The 17,847-nt window shown below is 40.4% G+C and overlaps 1 protein-coding gene across 1 annotated transcript in view; it reads left to right on the forward strand.

The window, feature by feature from the left end:
• Positions 1 to 17,350, forward strand: part of patj (PATJ crumbs cell polarity complex component) — a 123,797-nt gene extending 106,447 nt beyond the window's left edge. The window contains exons 34-47 of the mRNA XM_079267124.1: positions 611 to 676; positions 1,159 to 1,240; positions 1,808 to 1,914; positions 2,487 to 2,570; positions 3,603 to 3,796; positions 4,564 to 4,711; positions 5,790 to 5,876; positions 6,069 to 6,243; positions 9,049 to 9,086; positions 9,615 to 9,737; positions 9,872 to 9,976; positions 15,348 to 15,451; positions 15,530 to 15,653; positions 16,767 to 17,350. Coding sequence (XP_079123250.1) covers positions 611 to 676; positions 1,159 to 1,240; positions 1,808 to 1,914; positions 2,487 to 2,570; positions 3,603 to 3,796; positions 4,564 to 4,711; positions 5,790 to 5,876; positions 6,069 to 6,243; positions 9,049 to 9,086; positions 9,615 to 9,737; positions 9,872 to 9,976; positions 15,348 to 15,451; positions 15,530 to 15,653; positions 16,767 to 16,913 — 1,584 coding nt within the window. The 3' untranslated portion in view covers positions 16,914 to 17,350. The remainder of the gene's footprint in view (positions 1 to 610; positions 677 to 1,158; positions 1,241 to 1,807; positions 1,915 to 2,486; positions 2,571 to 3,602; positions 3,797 to 4,563; positions 4,712 to 5,789; positions 5,877 to 6,068; positions 6,244 to 9,048; positions 9,087 to 9,614; positions 9,738 to 9,871; positions 9,977 to 15,347; positions 15,452 to 15,529; positions 15,654 to 16,766) is intronic.
• Positions 17,351 to 17,847: the final 497 nt, after the last annotated feature.

Here is a 17,847-nt window from a genome sequence, read left to right on the forward strand (position 1 = left end):
GACGAGAAACACCACCATTTAAAAATACTAACATATTAATAATAATCTTATTTCACTAAACATACAAGAGTAGTATTAAGTAAAAGTACTCACTAAGCAGCCAAAGTGGTCTATTGATGTATATATTAATTACACTATCTGACATTTGTTATTGATGCAGGAACACGTACGATGCATTTAAATATAGCAGTTGGTAGTAGAAGAGCTAATTATACTCATTTAATGCATCACATTTTATAGGATCATTCTCTAAATATATATTTATATCCATATGTATATGTGTAAAATAATTAATTTTTCTTTTTTTCATCTTCAGTTGCAAAGTAACTACAATTTTGAAATACATTTGTGCAGTAATACAAGTACAATATTTATGTGTAGTGGAGAAGAAGTATAAAGTAGCAGAAAATGAGAATACTCTAGTACCACTAACTCAAAATTTTACTTAATTACAGTACTTGAGTAAATGCACTTAGTTACTTTCTGTGTGTGTGTGTGTGTGTGTGTGTGTGTGTGTGTGTGTGTGTGTGTGTGTGTGTGTGTGTGTGTGTGTGTGTGTGTGTGTGTGTGTGTGTGTGTGTGTGTGTGTGTGTGTGTGTGTGTGCTGCAGAGGTTGAAAGTTGCAGAGACTTCAGAAAATGAGCTTCAGGCTCCGAAGGCGTTGCTGGAGCAGCAGGTATTAACACGATGACGATTTACTTTAGAAGACGACAAATCTGAGTTTGTCTGAATTTGTACATTTAAATACTGACAGAAGTATTCAGATCCTTTACTGGAATAAAAGCAGTAATACCACCCGGGGAAAAACAAACTCCTTCCATATACAGTATATACCTGCCTAATCTACAACAATGGGTCATATTTTAGAAACTGATCATATGATTTTTTTTGTAAGATGTAAAAATGTAAAGCTGTCAGATAAATGTAGTGGAGTAGAAGTGTCACCGAATGTGCATTACAGTACAAATACCTCAACATTGTACTTCAGTACAGCAGCCTACTTGAAGAAATCAATGAGATTTACTGAGCTGATCAATACATTTAATCTCATCTCTTGTGTGTGTGTGTGTTTGTGTGTTGTGTTTGTGTGTGTGTGTGTGTCTGTGTGTGTGGGCGTGTGTTTGTGTGTTGTGCGTGTGTGTGTGTGTGTGTGTGTAGTCCTGCACGGCTTCAAGCAGTTCCAGTAAACAGACAGCATCTCCTCCTCTGATAAGCCCCGACCTGCAAGCCGCCAACAGAGGTACACACACACACACACACACACACACACACACACACACACACACACACACACAGCCTGCCCTCCCCTGAAATTTGAAACCATGCTAGTGTGTTGATGTGCTCCTAGCAAGGTGACCTGTCACAGTAAATCAGCACACACGCACACACCTGCTGAATTCGGCTCATTGTGAATACAGCATAGCTTCCCTCCAGCTACACTGTGTGTGTGTGTGCGCGCGTGTGTATAGCTTCCAGACTGTTCCCTCCTAAAGATCCAATGTTTCTATCGCTCATCTTCAGATCTGACATTGAATTTAATTTCATCAAATGTTAAATCTATCTGTACCATACTCTCAATCACTGCATGAAAGGAACAACTCTTTAATGGAGCTTTGGACTTGTTGGGAGGTCTTAAGCTAACAGTTCCCCTCTGCTGCCAGTCTTTGTGCTAAGCTAGGCTAGCCACACCCTGGACGCACTAAAATCAGTAGATGAAGTCCTTAAAATTAGTGATGAACACATTAATGCTCGTACATTTATTAGAAGAGTTGAGATAAACCAGTCTTCCTTTCCTCCTCCTCCTCAGACCCGTCATGCTGTGCGGTGGTTCCTGGTCACGAGATGCTGTTGGAGATCTGTAAAGGTCGATCAGGGCTCGGACTCAGCATAGTGGGAGGAAGAGACACACAGCTGGTAACAGACTTACATACTTTACTCACTTCTCAGTATTTTCTTCTTTTGTTATTTTTCCTCCATCCTCTTTATTCTTAAATATGTATATAATAATAACCGACAATTCTCCACACTGTCCTGTTCAAATTCTACATCGAACTTTAAAAAAGAGCCAATGAAAATGTAAAGTTCACATTTCAATTGTTTGTTGAAGACAAGTGGTGGTGCATCAGTATCACGAGAGAGAGGATCTCATTGATTGCACGATGTCCTCTCTTGTTTTGTTTTTTAAAGGATCATTCTGGTGTTATTCTGTATATTTCTCTCGTCAACAAGTCCCATGTTTAGACCCACACTGACAAAGTGTCAGTCCGTCTGTCAGTAGTGATATTGGTTCCCACTGAAGACGTAAATCTTTTTTAAAGCACAACATATAGTTTAATGTTTCAAAACAAAGACTCAGTCAGTTTCTGGTCACTGTAGTTTTGAATCTGACAAACAGGAGGAAATAGTGCTTTCGTTGGGGACTATTTTCAGAGGCGGATTAATCTAAAAAGTCTCTCTCTCATTGTGTCTCACTGTGTCTCCGCCAGGACGCCATAGTGATCCATGAGGTTTATGAGGAAGGAGCTGCAGCCAGAGATGGGCGACTGTGGGCAGGAGACCAGATACTCGAGGTACTACTCATACAGTACTACAGTACTGGTAGTACTGCCAATACTCCCGAGTTGTCTGTTTTGATTGTGTGAATGTTATTTTGTCTTCATGTCCTGTTTTAGTTTCTTTACCTGCATAAAGTATTACTGTTAACTCTGTCACTGCTAATACTAGTATTAGTCGTGTTATTGTTGTAACTAGTACTGTTACTAATACTACAACTTCTACTTATATTGCTGATACTGCAGCGAAAGTACTATATTCATTAATTCACTGCTGCATATAAAACATGCAGTTTTTACTGTTTAAGTCATGCTCAGTAGTAAATAGGGCGAACTTTGTACTATTCCTGGTACTATTGTTAGTAATGCTGCTTTTGCTGCTGTTTTTAGTGATGCTACTGTTAGCATTGCTAGTACTAATGGTACTCATACTGCAGTATTATGGATTATAAAAGAATGATGTTTCTGCTATAATATCAAGAAATGAAATCACAGGCTGATAAATGTAAACAATGTTTAATAAATAAAAACGAATAAAAACTGATTTACTCAAGTACTGTAACTAAGTATAATTTTGAGGTACTTGTACTTTACTTGAGTATTCCATTGTATGCTACTTTATACTTCTACTCCAATACATCTCAGAGGGAAATATTGTATCGTTATTTCACTACTATTACAACAATTTCTGATGTATTATTATAGATTAAACTACCCAGCAGTATATAAAGTAGTTTAACTTGCAGTACTATTTTATTTAATTGTCTCCCACCTGTAAACCTCATTTTGAGTTAATACATTTTGTTATTTTAGAAAAACAACATTTTTGTAAAAAACCACACTGTCTCAGTTAAAAAGTCCATTGTGTTGGACATGAAAACATAAAATCCTGATTTATTTGAATATATATATGAATATAAAGTTGATGTAAGAGAATCGGGAGACCATTACAGCAGTCCAGATGTGAGGAAATGAAAAGTATGTTTCGATGCATTCACCGCATCAGGTCGAAGATCGAGATATGAGATGTTATTTCTCCTGCGTGTCCAGGTGAACGGGGTGGACCTGCGCGGGGCGTCCCACGAGGAGGCCATCGCCGCCCTGCGTCACACATCGCCGAAGGTTCGTCTGACGGTGCTGAGGGACGAGGCTCAGTACAGAGATGAGGAGAACCTGGACCTCCTCAAGGTGGAGCTGCAGAAGAGGAGCGGCAGAGGGCTGGGACTCAGCATCGTCGGGAAGAGGTCTACCTTAAAAGAAACACACACACACACACACCGATCCACAACACTTTGTGCGTGTTACTACTGCTCTTGGTTCAAATCATGTAAAAGTACATTTACTCAAGTACAACTTTATATGAGTATTTCCTAAATTTGATTTCTTTATTCTACGTTATACTTCCACTCCACTACATCTCAGAGAGAAATATTGTTACGTTTTACTTCACTTCAATTGTTGATCAACTTTTATTCTCAACAGATTCAGATTATGAGCCCAAAATATAATCAACTAATAGATTATGATGTTTTATTGTAGATTAGCTACCCACCAGGATACAAAGTAATTAAATGAGCTCCACCTTCACCTTTTTTATTACTTTTACTATATTTTGATGCTGATACTTTTACTTAAAAGACCAGTGTGTAAGAGTTAACACCATCTAGTGGTGAGGTTGCAGAGTGCAACCATCTGACTACCCTCCTGCTCACCCCTTACAGAGCCAGTGTTTGGTTTGTCCGTTCTGGGCTACCGTAGAAACATGGCGGTGCAACATGGAGGACCAGCTGCCTATGTAGATATGAAGGATAGGATTATACACCAATGAAAACATATTTGTGAATATTATGTAAACTTTCTGATAATCGCGGCTAATCCTGCGCACTGTTCCTTTTAGTAAAAATGTTACTTTACTTGTAACTGAGTATTTTTACACGGTAGTATTGCTGCTTTAACTACCACTAAAAGATCTGTATATTTCTTCTACCACTGTCGGGTGTGTGTGTGTCAGGAGTGGCAGCGGTGTGTTTATCTCCGAGGTGGTCAGAGGGGGCGCTGCTGAGCTGGACGGTCGTCTGATGCAGGGAGATCAGATCCTGTCGGTCAACGGAGATGACATGAGACACGCCTCCCAGGAAACTGTCGCCGCCATTCTGAAGGTAAACACGCACATTTTGATTTCCTGTTTTCTTGTTAACATTTCCTTTCGGTGTGTTGGCCATTATCTGATCGTTGAACGTGTAGGGACAGACAGGAAACACGGTTCCCTGGTCGGGATCGTACTGTGGACATGTTGCTGTTATGCAATACGCCTCTGAACCACCTAAACCAATCAGGGTGTCAGTGTGTGTGTGCTATTCTCACATCAGTGTTACCTTTGAATATTCAATGTTTTTATTTCTGTCTCGGGCTAAATATTCTCTGTATGATATCAAATGCATTTATAGATATTTCTGCATGTAAGGCTCTCTCTAAAGCCACGATGTAATACGAACCCTGGCTTTGACCCTGTGTTTCTGTATTTATTGATATAAATTGATATTTATTGATATAAATTCATTATGTTACTAATCTTCTGATGGGTGAGCAGTCTCCTGAGTACCGACATTGTTCACATACTTGCCTGTGTACTTTATACGCTTTTTCAAGATGGAAAAGTTAGTTTCATATGAGAGATGCACAAATCGATCGGCTGCTCATCAAAACCGCCTGATCGGGCACATATTTCCGTATATGTCGTCACACAGCGTGGCACAGTCGTCACATTCACATTCATACACACACACACAAAACCTGTCATCAGTGTGGAAGTTCTTCAGCGTGAGTGAAGAAGACATGAAGCTTGCAATTTGCCCAAGATGGCGACGGCCAAACTCGAGGCTTCAAAACAGCAGTCCACAAACCAGTGGGTGACTACGTCCCCTTCTTATGTACAGTCTATGACACGTTCGCGTACACACCGCTAAAAGAATGTGGCCATACGCGGCCCAGACCACCTCCGAATGTGGTCTGAGCGATCAGAACTCAATGCGTCCTCCGTGCGTCTCTGGTGCATTCACAGAGCTGTCCACTTGTAATCGCATCACCAAAGATGCATGTTAATGCCAGGTCTGAACAGGGCCTTACGTCACATTCTGATACTGCCGTTTGTGGGTATAATTGTGTATTTGTACACAAACGTGGAAATAAAGCATGCGTAGGATCCATAACGCGTATGTGCGTGTGTTTGTCCCGCAGTGTGCTCGAGGTCCAGTCCTGTTGGAGCTGGGACGACTCAAAGCTGCGTCCTGGATCTCCTGTAGACGCAACTCGCAAGGAAGTCAGGTGTGTGTTCTTGTGGTGCTGCTCTCTTTGTGAGAACCAGTTTTAGTTTGAGGTGTCAGACTTTGTTTTTGGGTCGAGGATTCTGTACTTAAACATAGTAAAAATGTATTTCCTCAAACAGTTGATTTGTAAACAGCCAGTGAAAGAAACAAGAGGTACCATGTTTGCATAGAAACTCTCTCTTTGTCCCAGATGAGTCATGTGAGTGGGAACAGCTCAGGTGTAGCGGCTCCGCCCCTTACCAACACCTCAACGTCATGTGACCCAGTGACTCCTGACCCCCCGACGTCGACCTCCACTGGGCCCTTGCCGTTTAACAACAGCACAAAGTCCACCCGTGACATCACTTCCTACTCTAACAGCACAGGTAGAGGAAGCATGAAACAACTTCCTGCATGTTTGAGCTCATAATGAACTTGAGGAAGTGTGCTGGGATTTCTGTGAGAATTAAGTTTTCTTTAAGTCGTGAAAAATTATCAAAATTGACCAAGTAGCATTCAATTAAATTTTTCAATTCAATTTATTTTTGTATAGCCCAAAATCACAACTTACAAATTTGCCTCAGAGAGCTTTACAATCAGTACACATGTGACATCCTCTGTCCTGGAACCCTCACATCGGAACATGACAAACTCTCCCAAAAAAAACCTTTAACGAGGAGAAAAGAGGGAGAGACCTGTGGGAGAGCAACAGAGGAGGGATCCCTCTCCCAGGATGGACAGAAGTGCAATAGATGTCATGTGTACAGAATGAACAGCATTACAGAGTTACAACACATTCAATGTATATGACAGAACCACGGCAGGAGGCAAGACCAGGGTCCAGGTATGACCAGCATCCACGGGAACCTGCGAGGCCAGAAAGCACAGAGACTCCGGTGAAGAAGCACAGTCAATAATGTGCATTAATGGTATCGGTCATATAAAATAGTATGTGAGTAATAATAAAAGTGATATTAGCAGTGGACCAGGGTCCAGATGAAACCACGATCCAAGGAACCTGCATTAAATCCTGAATCATCACCATTATTGATAAATGAAGGGCCTCTAATGTAAAGATTTAAATGACAATTCCCCTTGAATTTGTGCTTTAAATACCTTAATTCCTCAGTTATTGTTCATATTTAGGGATAGCTTTAGTTGTTAAAGGGGTTGACTCCAGATAATTAATGATTTCTAATATATTCAGTTTAAATGGGTTTTAAAAGGGGAATTTAATGTCAGTTGAGGCCATGTGAAGATTTACATTTATGGCAATAATATATTTTAAAACTATTTTAAGTATCATTATTTGATATTAATGGATTTCATTAGGGGTTCAAATGGGTTGCTGCATGGTCTAAGGCAGGGGTTCTTAACCTTTTTGACCTCGGGGCCCAACTTTTCAAGTACAAAGTGTCCCGGGGCCCACTCTGACTATATGCATCAAAAGTGTCAGACAACCTGTAGGTCATACAGAAACAGAGCAGTGGGCCTTTGGAGTCAGTACAAATTTAAGATTTTTGTCCGCATAAAATAAAAAAGTATCTTTCAGTATAAATAACTGCCGGTGGCTGTATCTGTACAGGTAAAGGACAGTATAGGGCTGTAACTACACTAACAGTGAACAACTGCCTCAAATTTGAAGAAGATTAGACAAAGTATGACCATTCTACAGTGTTTCTTCATGAAGAGATCCAGGCGGAGCTCTAAAAGGACATTTGGAGACCCAAATGGACACTTGGTAACCACATGATATTCTGACACACTAAAGGTGTTTCTCCCTTTATATTGTGATATTATATTATTTTCCTTTTATTTTTAGCCTTTACAAATTGCAAAAACTATGTATATATGGTCGAAGACATGGTGTGTGAGTAGCGGACTTGCTGTGCTTAATGGCTGCGACCGAGCGCACGAACGAGAATGAGAATAGCTCAGTTACGCAAACGTTGGTTGACGGCTTATGGAAGAGGAGGATAAGGTTTGTACTATAAGTACTAGCGTTTTCTGAAGGCAGTAGCTCCATGGTAACATCCGCTAGCACGTTGTCGGGTCTGTAATGTGTCTTTTTCCGTCGAAATGCTGCAAGATACGACTTGCAGCGGTTATGGCGACTTTGGACAGTGTGTGTGGGGGCTCCTTTTGTGGAGAAACCATAAGAAATGAAAGAAAATCGATGATTTCTTTGCAAAGATGAGGATTTTGGGCATGCTGGGATACCAAACACGGACATGTTTTGTGACGTATTTGCGCAAACAAGCCGTAGGAACGGAAGGGGAGGGGATGGAGGACGCCGGTGTTGAACAGGCAAAACCCTTGTTAAATAAATGAGATGATACAATGTGATGATCACAAAGACATTTATTATCATGTGTATGTAAACCTGCATACACAACAAGAAGCCCAACAGACTTTCCCACGAGCGTTGGATGTTTCGTCGCTACGTGTCGCTTTATTTTTGAAGGCTCCAGTGCTTCGTTTGATAGCATTAGCTCACATTCCACACACTGAGCCCTCGGCTCTGCCTCGTTGCCTCCGTTCACAAAGCTTAAGAAACTTAAGAAAGTCAGGGTTGTACTTGCGCACACATTTAGACTTTTGGGGGGTATGGCACCACTGTCGTCTTCATTTTTTCTTTTTAATAACTTATCCATAACTTTCGCTACAGGCTAGCGGCTAGCTGAGTGTCTTCTTCTGCTTATTGCAGCTTGTTAAACAACTGACTGACGCATTACCGCCACCTGGTGGTGGGAAGCTGTATCGTACCTGAGTGTCTCATGGATAACAGTGATATCTCTGGTGTCTTCAATTGATAACCTATGCAGTCCCGCGGCCCACAGGTGCAAAACTGAACGTTTTTCGCGGCCCTCTAGGTGGCGCTCGCGGCCCAATCATGGGCCGCGGCCCTATGGTTAAGAATCACTGGTCTAAGGGGTAAGCTAAAACATTAAGCATTAAGTCATCTCAACCTACAATAAACAAATAGTTGCTTTGAAGTTATACATTAGGAGTTGGCTTTACCAAAGTTCATTTGAAGTGCCCATGAAAATCTTGTTGCAGACTATGACGTGATGTGATATATTGTGTACTGTATGTATGTATGTATGTATATATATATTGATTGCACAGTTTTAATTTTGGACTGGTTAAATGTTAAATGTCACTGTTGTTTCTCCTTTGTTTGTCAGTAGGGGTAGATGCTGGTGTCCGTACAGTGGAGATCACAAGGGTAAATGAAAAAGTATTACACAAGTAGTACACATACAACAAATACAATAAAATAAATTGAAAGTATAAAAAAGGAAAAGGTCCACTGTCAGAGGAAGGCATTAGGGTGGTGAGTTCGGTCCTGGAATGCGGTTTGTGTGTTGTGAAGGATTTTCATGAAACCTGAGAGAGGGACTCGTGATCTATAATGACAGCGTTCTGTGAAGACATTGTTTCTGGATAGTTAGTGATCGGTACCAACACATCATGGAAAAAGTTCTGCAGTTTTCAAAGAAGCAGTTGTAGAACAATAACACGATGTCCGGACTGACCCCCGATGAGCTTCCTCAGGAACTGCCGGTGTTGCACCTTATTATGTGACCCATCAGATTACGTGACGCCAGAGCATCGGCTGTCTCAAAAATGGTCAACTAATATTGTAAGATGCGGTGTTTGTGCTCTACAGACGCATACAAAAATATGGAAATCATAAGGCATCCTTTTCTCTCAGGCTTCACGTGAAGCAAGTCTTCCCTCTCTCCCCCCTCAGAGTGTCAGCGACTCCCTCGGGGTGAGTATAGCGGGGGGGAAGGGCAGCCCGCTGGGTGACATCCCCATCTTCATCGCTATGATTCAGGCCAACGGGGTAGCGGCCAAAACACACCGGCTCAAGGTAGACCAACGTTTGGTTGTGTGTTTTATCATTGTCTTACTGGTAAAATGGTGCAGCCTATATGGGATTACGTGACGCACAATAACAACCACCATAAGTGAATAAAGCAGGTCTGTGTGTGTGCGTGTGTTCAGGTGGGCGACAGGATCGTCAGTATCAACAGTCAGTCCGTGGACGGTCTGTCACACAGCGACGTCGTCGCCATGCTGAAGAACAGCTACGGAAACATCAGCCTGCAGGTAACACCGCCGGTGTTGCACCTTTATGCTGCGACCCATCACATGTTGAAACCTGTTAAGGCCATAACTTCTGGACACAGGGAGAAATCGCCCCCCCCCTTGCAGCCATGCTGTCTCAATCGCCTCCAAAACACAACAGCAGGTTAAAGTAAAAATCAAATGGATTTATTGTCCAAGAACCATAAAAACAGATAAACAGTTACAAACCGAATCACACTACTAATAACAAAACAAACCTATATATAAAATCAAATGTGAGATCCAATCCGAGCCACCCAGAAGGCTGGTCTGCGTCCTCGGTGACCAGCAGAAGATCTGAAATCCCCCAGCGCTTCAAACCCTTTGTCCCCTCAAAGTTGCATTCCTCAGCTCATCGATCAGCTCACTGATTGGCTGAAGTCCAACAAGCCCCACCTGGGCCTATGCCCCATTGTCCTAAACTTCACACCTCTCCCTGCCACTTTCACACAACCCCCGCTCCAGCACATTCCTCAAACCCCATCTCACAGACACTTAATGCATGAAATGACCAGACTCCTACAAGTAAATACACTGTATCACATTATATCCATAACTAGGAGCGCTTCAAAACTTAAATTCCTCACAAACCCCGTCGCAAGTTTGAACTTGGAGTACGCTGTATTGTCAAAGGTTTTATGGAAACTTGGAAATGTAAGTTTATGTTTTCTAGTTATAAGTTCAGTAAATACCTTGAGACAATTTCTTCAAATTTGGCGAAAAAAGTCTACTTGTTTGTCAAGGATTGACTGTTGGTCAAACATCACTGTGACCTCACTAAACACATTCATAGCCAAAACCCAAGAATTGAAATGCTAATTATGACAATTTCATACAAATGTCTAATAGGTTAAAATGATGAAGTGATCACATTTTGGACAGACATGGATGTAAAGTGGCTGGTTGGTGGAGGCATACAACCCCGAAGGCGGTAATTGTAGTTTGTGCTTTTTCTCTAATGACGATACACCGTAGATATGAACTGTGTGGGTCTGTGGGTAGCATGATGTCACCTGGACTCCTTATTAGTGGTTTAATTAAGTAAATATTATTTAAGGACTGAACTTGTACAAATTGTACTTTACTTGATTAATGATATGTTATCCTCTTTTCATAAAACACATGACAAGCTTTTGAAATACAACAAATTGTTAAGGGTATATTTTTGGCTTTTCTAAAAGTGCAACGGTTTAGTTTCATGATGCAGCTTCTGTATCACAACTTGTTTTTCAGTTATTTTCTCCCCCATTAATCCTCACACGACCCCTCAGATTTATCTGGGGAGCCTTTGGAGGGGCCCGACCCCAAGGTTGGGAACCACTGGATTAGCTGTATGTAAAATAGCAAAAACTAGCTCCACCTCGAGAAGCTACAACAGTAAAATGCTGCTTTAACATTAAGTATTAAAGTATGAACTAGAAAATGCATTTCCTGCTGAAAATGCATTGGAATGCTGAAATTTGAAATGAATTGCAAAAACATTGCTGAAAATAGATGTCCAATTTTTAAAAAATTGCAAAAAGCTTAATAATTCAAAAAGTTTAAAGATTCCAACTATGAAAAGTCATATCACCCCTCTCCTGAAAGAGCTGAACATTTTGATATTCGAACGGTTTCTGTAGCTTAAAAGAATTCCAGCGGTAGTGATATTTGTTGTAGTAGAAGTATTATTAGCAGTATAAGTATTAGTAGCATTTGAATAAGTACTAGTTGTAGCAGTAGTGATATTTGTAGTAGCAGTAGTAGTAGAAGTTGTAGTCGAAGTATTAGTAATTAGAAGAAGTAGTAGAAGTAGTAGTATCAGTAGTCGTAGTAATAGCTGTAGTAGTGGTCGTAGTATTTTATATAACAGTAGTAGTAGTATAATAAGTAGTAGTAGTAATAGTAAAGTCAGTTTTTGAAGTAGCAGTAGTAGTAGTACTAGTAGCAGTCGTACTAATAGCTGTAGTAGTAGTAGTACTGGTAGTAGCAGGAATAGCAGTATTAGCAGTTGTGGTATAAGTAATAATAGTAGTGGTAGTAATAGCAGTAGTGGTAATAATAATATTTATGGTAGCAGTAATAGCAGTAGCAGTAGTAGTAATAGTAGCAAAAGTTGAAGTAGTAGTAGTAGTAGTAGTAATACTAGAAATATTAGCAGTAGTAGTAGTTGTCGCAGTATTAGTAAGAGCATTCATTATTTCAACAAAAAAGCCTAATTTTGAGCTAAATGTTTAAATACAGTTAATCCATGAGCTTTTATTTTTGAAAGGGTGGGACTGGGTGGGGGAGGGAGGGGGAGAGGAGACATAATCATAATGTCTGAGACACATAAACAGAGGTTATTAAATGACAGGCTTCATCACAAGCAGTTCAGTTAGAATTCACAATCTGGGGCTTTTATTTTGAAATGGGGTGTGGGGGAGAAGGGGAGAGGAGACAGAATCATAATGTTAGATAAACACAAACCGGTTATTAAATGACAGACTCATCACAAGCATTTCAGTTTCAGGATTCATTCTGTGGGGCTTTTATTTTAAAATGGCGTGTGTGTGTGTGTGTGTGTGTGTGTGTGTGTGTGTGTGTGTGGGGTGGAGGAGGGGGGAAAGACCTCTAAAGATCCCTAAGACCTGAATGACTATGAGAGAGAGACACACAGAGATAGAGGGAGAGGAGTGTATGTGCGCGTGTGTCTGTGAGTCTGTGTGTTTATCAACATCACTAATTGGCTCAATCGCAAACACCTGTGTGCCTGAAGCCATTTGAAAATATTCTCCATAGAGATCCCATTGAAAATAAAAAGCTTAATAATTCAAAAAGTTTAAAGGTTAGAAATATAAAAAGTCATAGCACACCTCTGGTGAAAGAGCTGAACATTTTAATAGTTGAACGGTTTCTGTAGCTTAAAAAATGAAGGAGGAGAAGAGGGGCACGGAAGAAATAGAAGAAGTTGAATAAAGAAACAGGATAACAATAGTTGGAATGCTTAACAGCATTCCAACAATAAAGAAACGGATAACAATAGTTGGAATGCTTCACAGCATTCTGACAATAAAGAAGCAGGATAACAATAGTTGGAATGCTTAATGCTTAGTTGGTTTTTACCAAACCAGTACTTTTACTGATGATGATACTTAAGTACTTTTCTGATGTAGGATTTTAAATGCAGGACTTTTACTCCGAATGGAGTATTTTTGCATTGTTGTACAGGTACTTTTACTCAAGTAAAAGATCCGAATACTTCTTTCCCTCTAAAGTTGTTACATCAAGGAGCACAACGGAAACCTGTCTTGGATTTTTTTCAACTATTGCATACAGACAGATTTAAAACAGCTTAAGTCGCTTCAAGGGTTGTTATTATTTAAATGTTTCATGATGTATAAATTATAACAATCTGATTCCTAAAAGAAGTACATCCTCCAGAGATAAGTGTTTAAATGATTGTCATTGATGTGTCATTTTGTTTTTGTCATTCTTTGTGTGTTTGTTTTCCATCTCTCGTCTGTACGTAGTTGACTACTTTGAGTTATTAGTATGAATTTTTACTGCTCTGAATTCTTAGACATTGTATTGTTTCAGTTTCTTCTATGGTGGTAAATTGTATACGTGTCTTTTTAGTCCAGTAATTTACTGTTATTTTCACAAAGCAGTTGGATTCATGAGAGACGTATTCAAAACAGAACGGTCCAAATCTGAGCAGCAGAGGTGGAGAGTTTTAGTTCAAACATACATTTCAGTATGAATTGTTGTATTATATTATCAATGCGTCTGCTGAAGAACAGATGCTCCTGAATCATTTTATGTGGATATTCAAGCCGTGAGTGCAGCTACATACTGTGTGCGGCATAAAAATCAGTTGAGTGAGTGCCCCTTTAGATTAAATCAATTCAATTCAGTCAAAGCAACTGCCACGCCTTCTTTTCATGTGTGTGTGTTAACAGCATTCCAACAATAAAGAAACAGGACAACAATAGTTGGAATGCCTAACAGCATTCCAACAATAATCTAATAATGTCATGTCACATATCCATCAATCACATATCAGTCAAAGGAGACATTTTACCAAACCAGTACTTTTACTGATGATGATACTTAAGTACTTTTCTGATGTAGGATTTTAAATGCAGGACTTTTACTCCGAATGGAGTATTTTTGCATTGTTGTACAGGTACTTTTACTCAAGTAAAAGATCTGAATACTTCTTTCCCTCTAAAGTTGTTACATCAAGGAGCACAACGGAAACCCGTCTTGGATTTTTTTTTGTCATCTTCAATATTTTAGTGGTTGTTTGATTTAATGATGTTAAATCAAACTCCTCATGATGTTAACACACCAAATTAAACGCAAAAGTTCACGAGAAAACAAAGAAAGTTCAAGATGTTAAGAAGTGTGTGTGTGTGTGTGCGTGTGTGTGTGTGTGTGTGTGTGTGTGTGTGTGTGTATTTTATCAGTGTGGTGCAGCAGGCTGACTGTTGCATGCTGGGAGTGTGATAGCAGCAGCAGCAGGCAGGACTAATGAAGCTTCATCAGCCTGCAGCAGAGAGACTCCGATAAGAGAGTTCATATTTGGCTGTTTGCCCAAAGGCTCTGAGGCAGCTGGTTCTGTCTGTTATACAGTCAGGTGTTTTAACTGGCTCTCTGCTTTAGTTTTGTGAGTTAGTCAGTGAAGTATTTCACCTCAGTAATTTAGTATTTCACTTCCATATAGTAGTAGTTGTTGTGAGAGACAGATTTAAAACAGCTTAAGTCGCTTCAAGGGTTGTTATTATTTAAATGTTTCATGATGTATAAATTATAACAATCTGATTCCTAAAAGAAGTACATCCTCCAGAGATAAGTGTTTAAATGATTGTCATTGATGTGTCATTTTGTTTTTGTCATTCTTTGTGTGTTTGTTTTCCGTCTCTCGTCTGTACGTAGTTGACTACTTTGAGTTATTAGTATGAATTTTTACTGCTCTGAATTCTTAGACATTGTATTGTTTCAGTTTCTTCTATGGTGGTAAATTGTATACGTGTCTTTTTAGTCCAGTAATTTACTGTTATTTTCACAAAGCAATTGGATTCATGAGAGACGTATTCAAAACAGAACGGTCCAAATCTGAGCAGCAGAGGTGGAGAGTTTTAGTTCAAACATACATTTCAGTATGAATTGTTGTATTATATTATCAATGCGTCTGCTGAAGAACAGATGCTCCTGAATCATTTTATGTGGATATTCAAGCCGTGAGTGCAGCTACATGCTGTGTGTGGCATAAAAATCAGTTGAGTGAGTGCCCCTTTAGATTAAATCAATTCAATTCAGTCAAAGCAACTGCCACGCCTTCTTTTCATGTGTGTGTGTGTGTGTGTGTGTGTGTGTGTGTGTGTCTCAGGTGGTAGCAGACACCAATATCAGCGCCATCGCCACTCAGGTGGAGAGTTTGTCCAGCAGCTCCAGTCTGTCGGCCAACACTGACACACACACAGCCGAGCCGGAGTGAGTACACACACGCACACTTACGACAGGTGGCGCTTAACTGAATCTGACCCGCTTCTTTCTACTCCTCTTTGTCAGGGGTCCGCGGCCCCGCAGCATCAGTCTGGAGAAAGGTTCTGAGGGACTCGGCTTCAGTGTCGTCGGAGGATTCGGCAGTCCACATGGAGACCTGCCCATCTACGTCAAGACCGTCTTTAGCAAGGTCAGAACCAGGCAAGCTGTTTCCATTTGCGTGCAGTCTTTATGCTAAGCTAGGCTAAACAGGTCTGGATTCATCTGAATATCTCGCTCTCAAAGAAAGTCCATTTAGACTCATATCTGTGTTTCAGAGTTAGTAGTGTTCATATACAGTTTACAATAAGAGGGGAATACCTGATAATGCTAAGCTAACTGACTGTTAGTCAAATGTTATCAGCATAATTTTGCATAATTTTAATTTTGTGAAATGTTAAAAATCTTCCAGATTAACGTGAATATTAAACAAAAACATTCATCAAGTTTCAGGTCGGATGTGTTGACCGTACTTCTAAACGGGCCAGATATTAGCATGCTAATGTTAGCTTTGTCAGTTAGCTACACAAAAGTTACACCTTTCAGTTAGTGGCTGTTAATACAACAAGAACGTATCTCTATGTAAGAACTAGTTTGTGAGCTGCAAACAATTTTAATTTAGTGATAAAACTAAACTTAGTAAACAAAGGACAACATTTCAACTTAGGAACAGATGCTGCATCAAATCCTGGTTCCTTATTTTGAGCTAGCTTTGGCTCTTAAAGCGCCTCTTGCTGATAGAAATGACAGACTTTAAATCTGCAGTTTGTCTCTTCTCATCCTACAAAAGATGATTACAGGTCTCAGTTGAATCCCTGAGTTGTATTAATCAGTAAGTTGGATGAGCGCTTTTGATAAAATGCTAACTATCTCCAGCCTTAGTTTAGATGGAGAACAGGAGTAAGCATTGCTCTGAATCTTACATTTTACCACGTGAAGGTAGTTCTGTGTTTGTGAGGTGGAACCTGTTTTAATCGGAGTGATGAACTCCACTTACTAAACACTTCCATTAAAACGAGGGAGGCTTATTTAATTAATAACTTCTGAACAGGTGCTGCACTCTAATTGTTAGCTAGCATTTTAGCCATCTTTTTTCGCTGGGTTCAATGAGAAACTTAAAATCGCTCTCAAAACTGACTTTCTCCCTTGTCTTAATTGAATCTCTGAGTTTTATGAATCAATGACTGTTCATACTTCTGAATGTTGATAGCCAACCTGAAGAGTTTTGAGAAGGGATTCAGCTTGGTGCTGCTGTGTGTTTCAGGGCGCAGCGGCGGTGGATGGCCGTCTGAAGCGGGGCGACCAGATCCTGTTGGTGAACGGAGAGAGTCTGCAGGGAGCGACACACGAGCAGGCGGTCGCCATCCTGAAGAAACAGAGAGGCACCGTCGCACTGGACGTCCTGTCATAACACATACACACGCACACGCTTGCATGCATACACACACGCATATGAAAACAGATGCTGTTTTGACTTCCTTCACACACTCTGAATCTTGGACAATGAATCATAGTGGATTGTGAACTCTGAACTTTCCAACGTGCAAAAAAGAAAAAAGAAACCACTTCAGACAGTGCCAACACACACACACACACACACACACACTTCCTGTGGGGTGAAACCAGTACACGCTGATGTCTGACACCAGTGCATGACCACTTGAATACCTGAAATCGAGTTTCTCAACCTCGGTGTGGGGCCACAGGTGGGGTCACGTGATACGTACATGTGGTCATGAGAAACATCTGATGTATTGATATTTGTTGAGGTCTGAGCATGAGGATCTTGGCTTTAAGAGAAGTCGGACACTTAAACACGGTCACAAGCCAGAAAAGGTTGAGAAACTGTAACTAGACTATTAAATGAGAATATTGTCTAAAAACAAATAACTATCAACAGAGTGGAGTCATGACGGAGTGACTTTATTGCACTAGTTAATGCAATCAGACACACAGACAACAGGTGGGTTTGTGTTCTTGTTTGTAATTCAGAGGAACAAAAGGGACGTGTTGGTGAAATGACGTGTTCTCTGACCCCGCTGCTCACGTTAGCTTAGCATCTCCTCGGTGGTAGAAGACTGGTTAGCTGCTAGACACCGAGTAGCACTTCATTATAAATGTGGAAACCAGCGGGGAGGAGTGTGTAAACTGTAACACGACTGATCGTGATCAACATCTGTTTTTTTTTAACCTTAATCAAACCTCTTAATCCGTAACAGACCATGTTAAACGGTTCCTTCATAATAGAGACATACTAGGTTTTCTCTATTTACACGATGTACACAAACAGTTAAATCAGAGAAGTCTGTTAGTTTCCTATTCAGTTCACGTTAGCGATCATCAAC

Source organism: Melanostigma gelatinosum (genome assembly GCF_949748355.1).
Source record: "Melanostigma gelatinosum genome assembly, chromosome: 4".
Classification (NCBI taxonomy): domain Eukaryota; kingdom Metazoa; phylum Chordata; class Actinopteri; order Perciformes; family Zoarcidae; genus Melanostigma; species Melanostigma gelatinosum.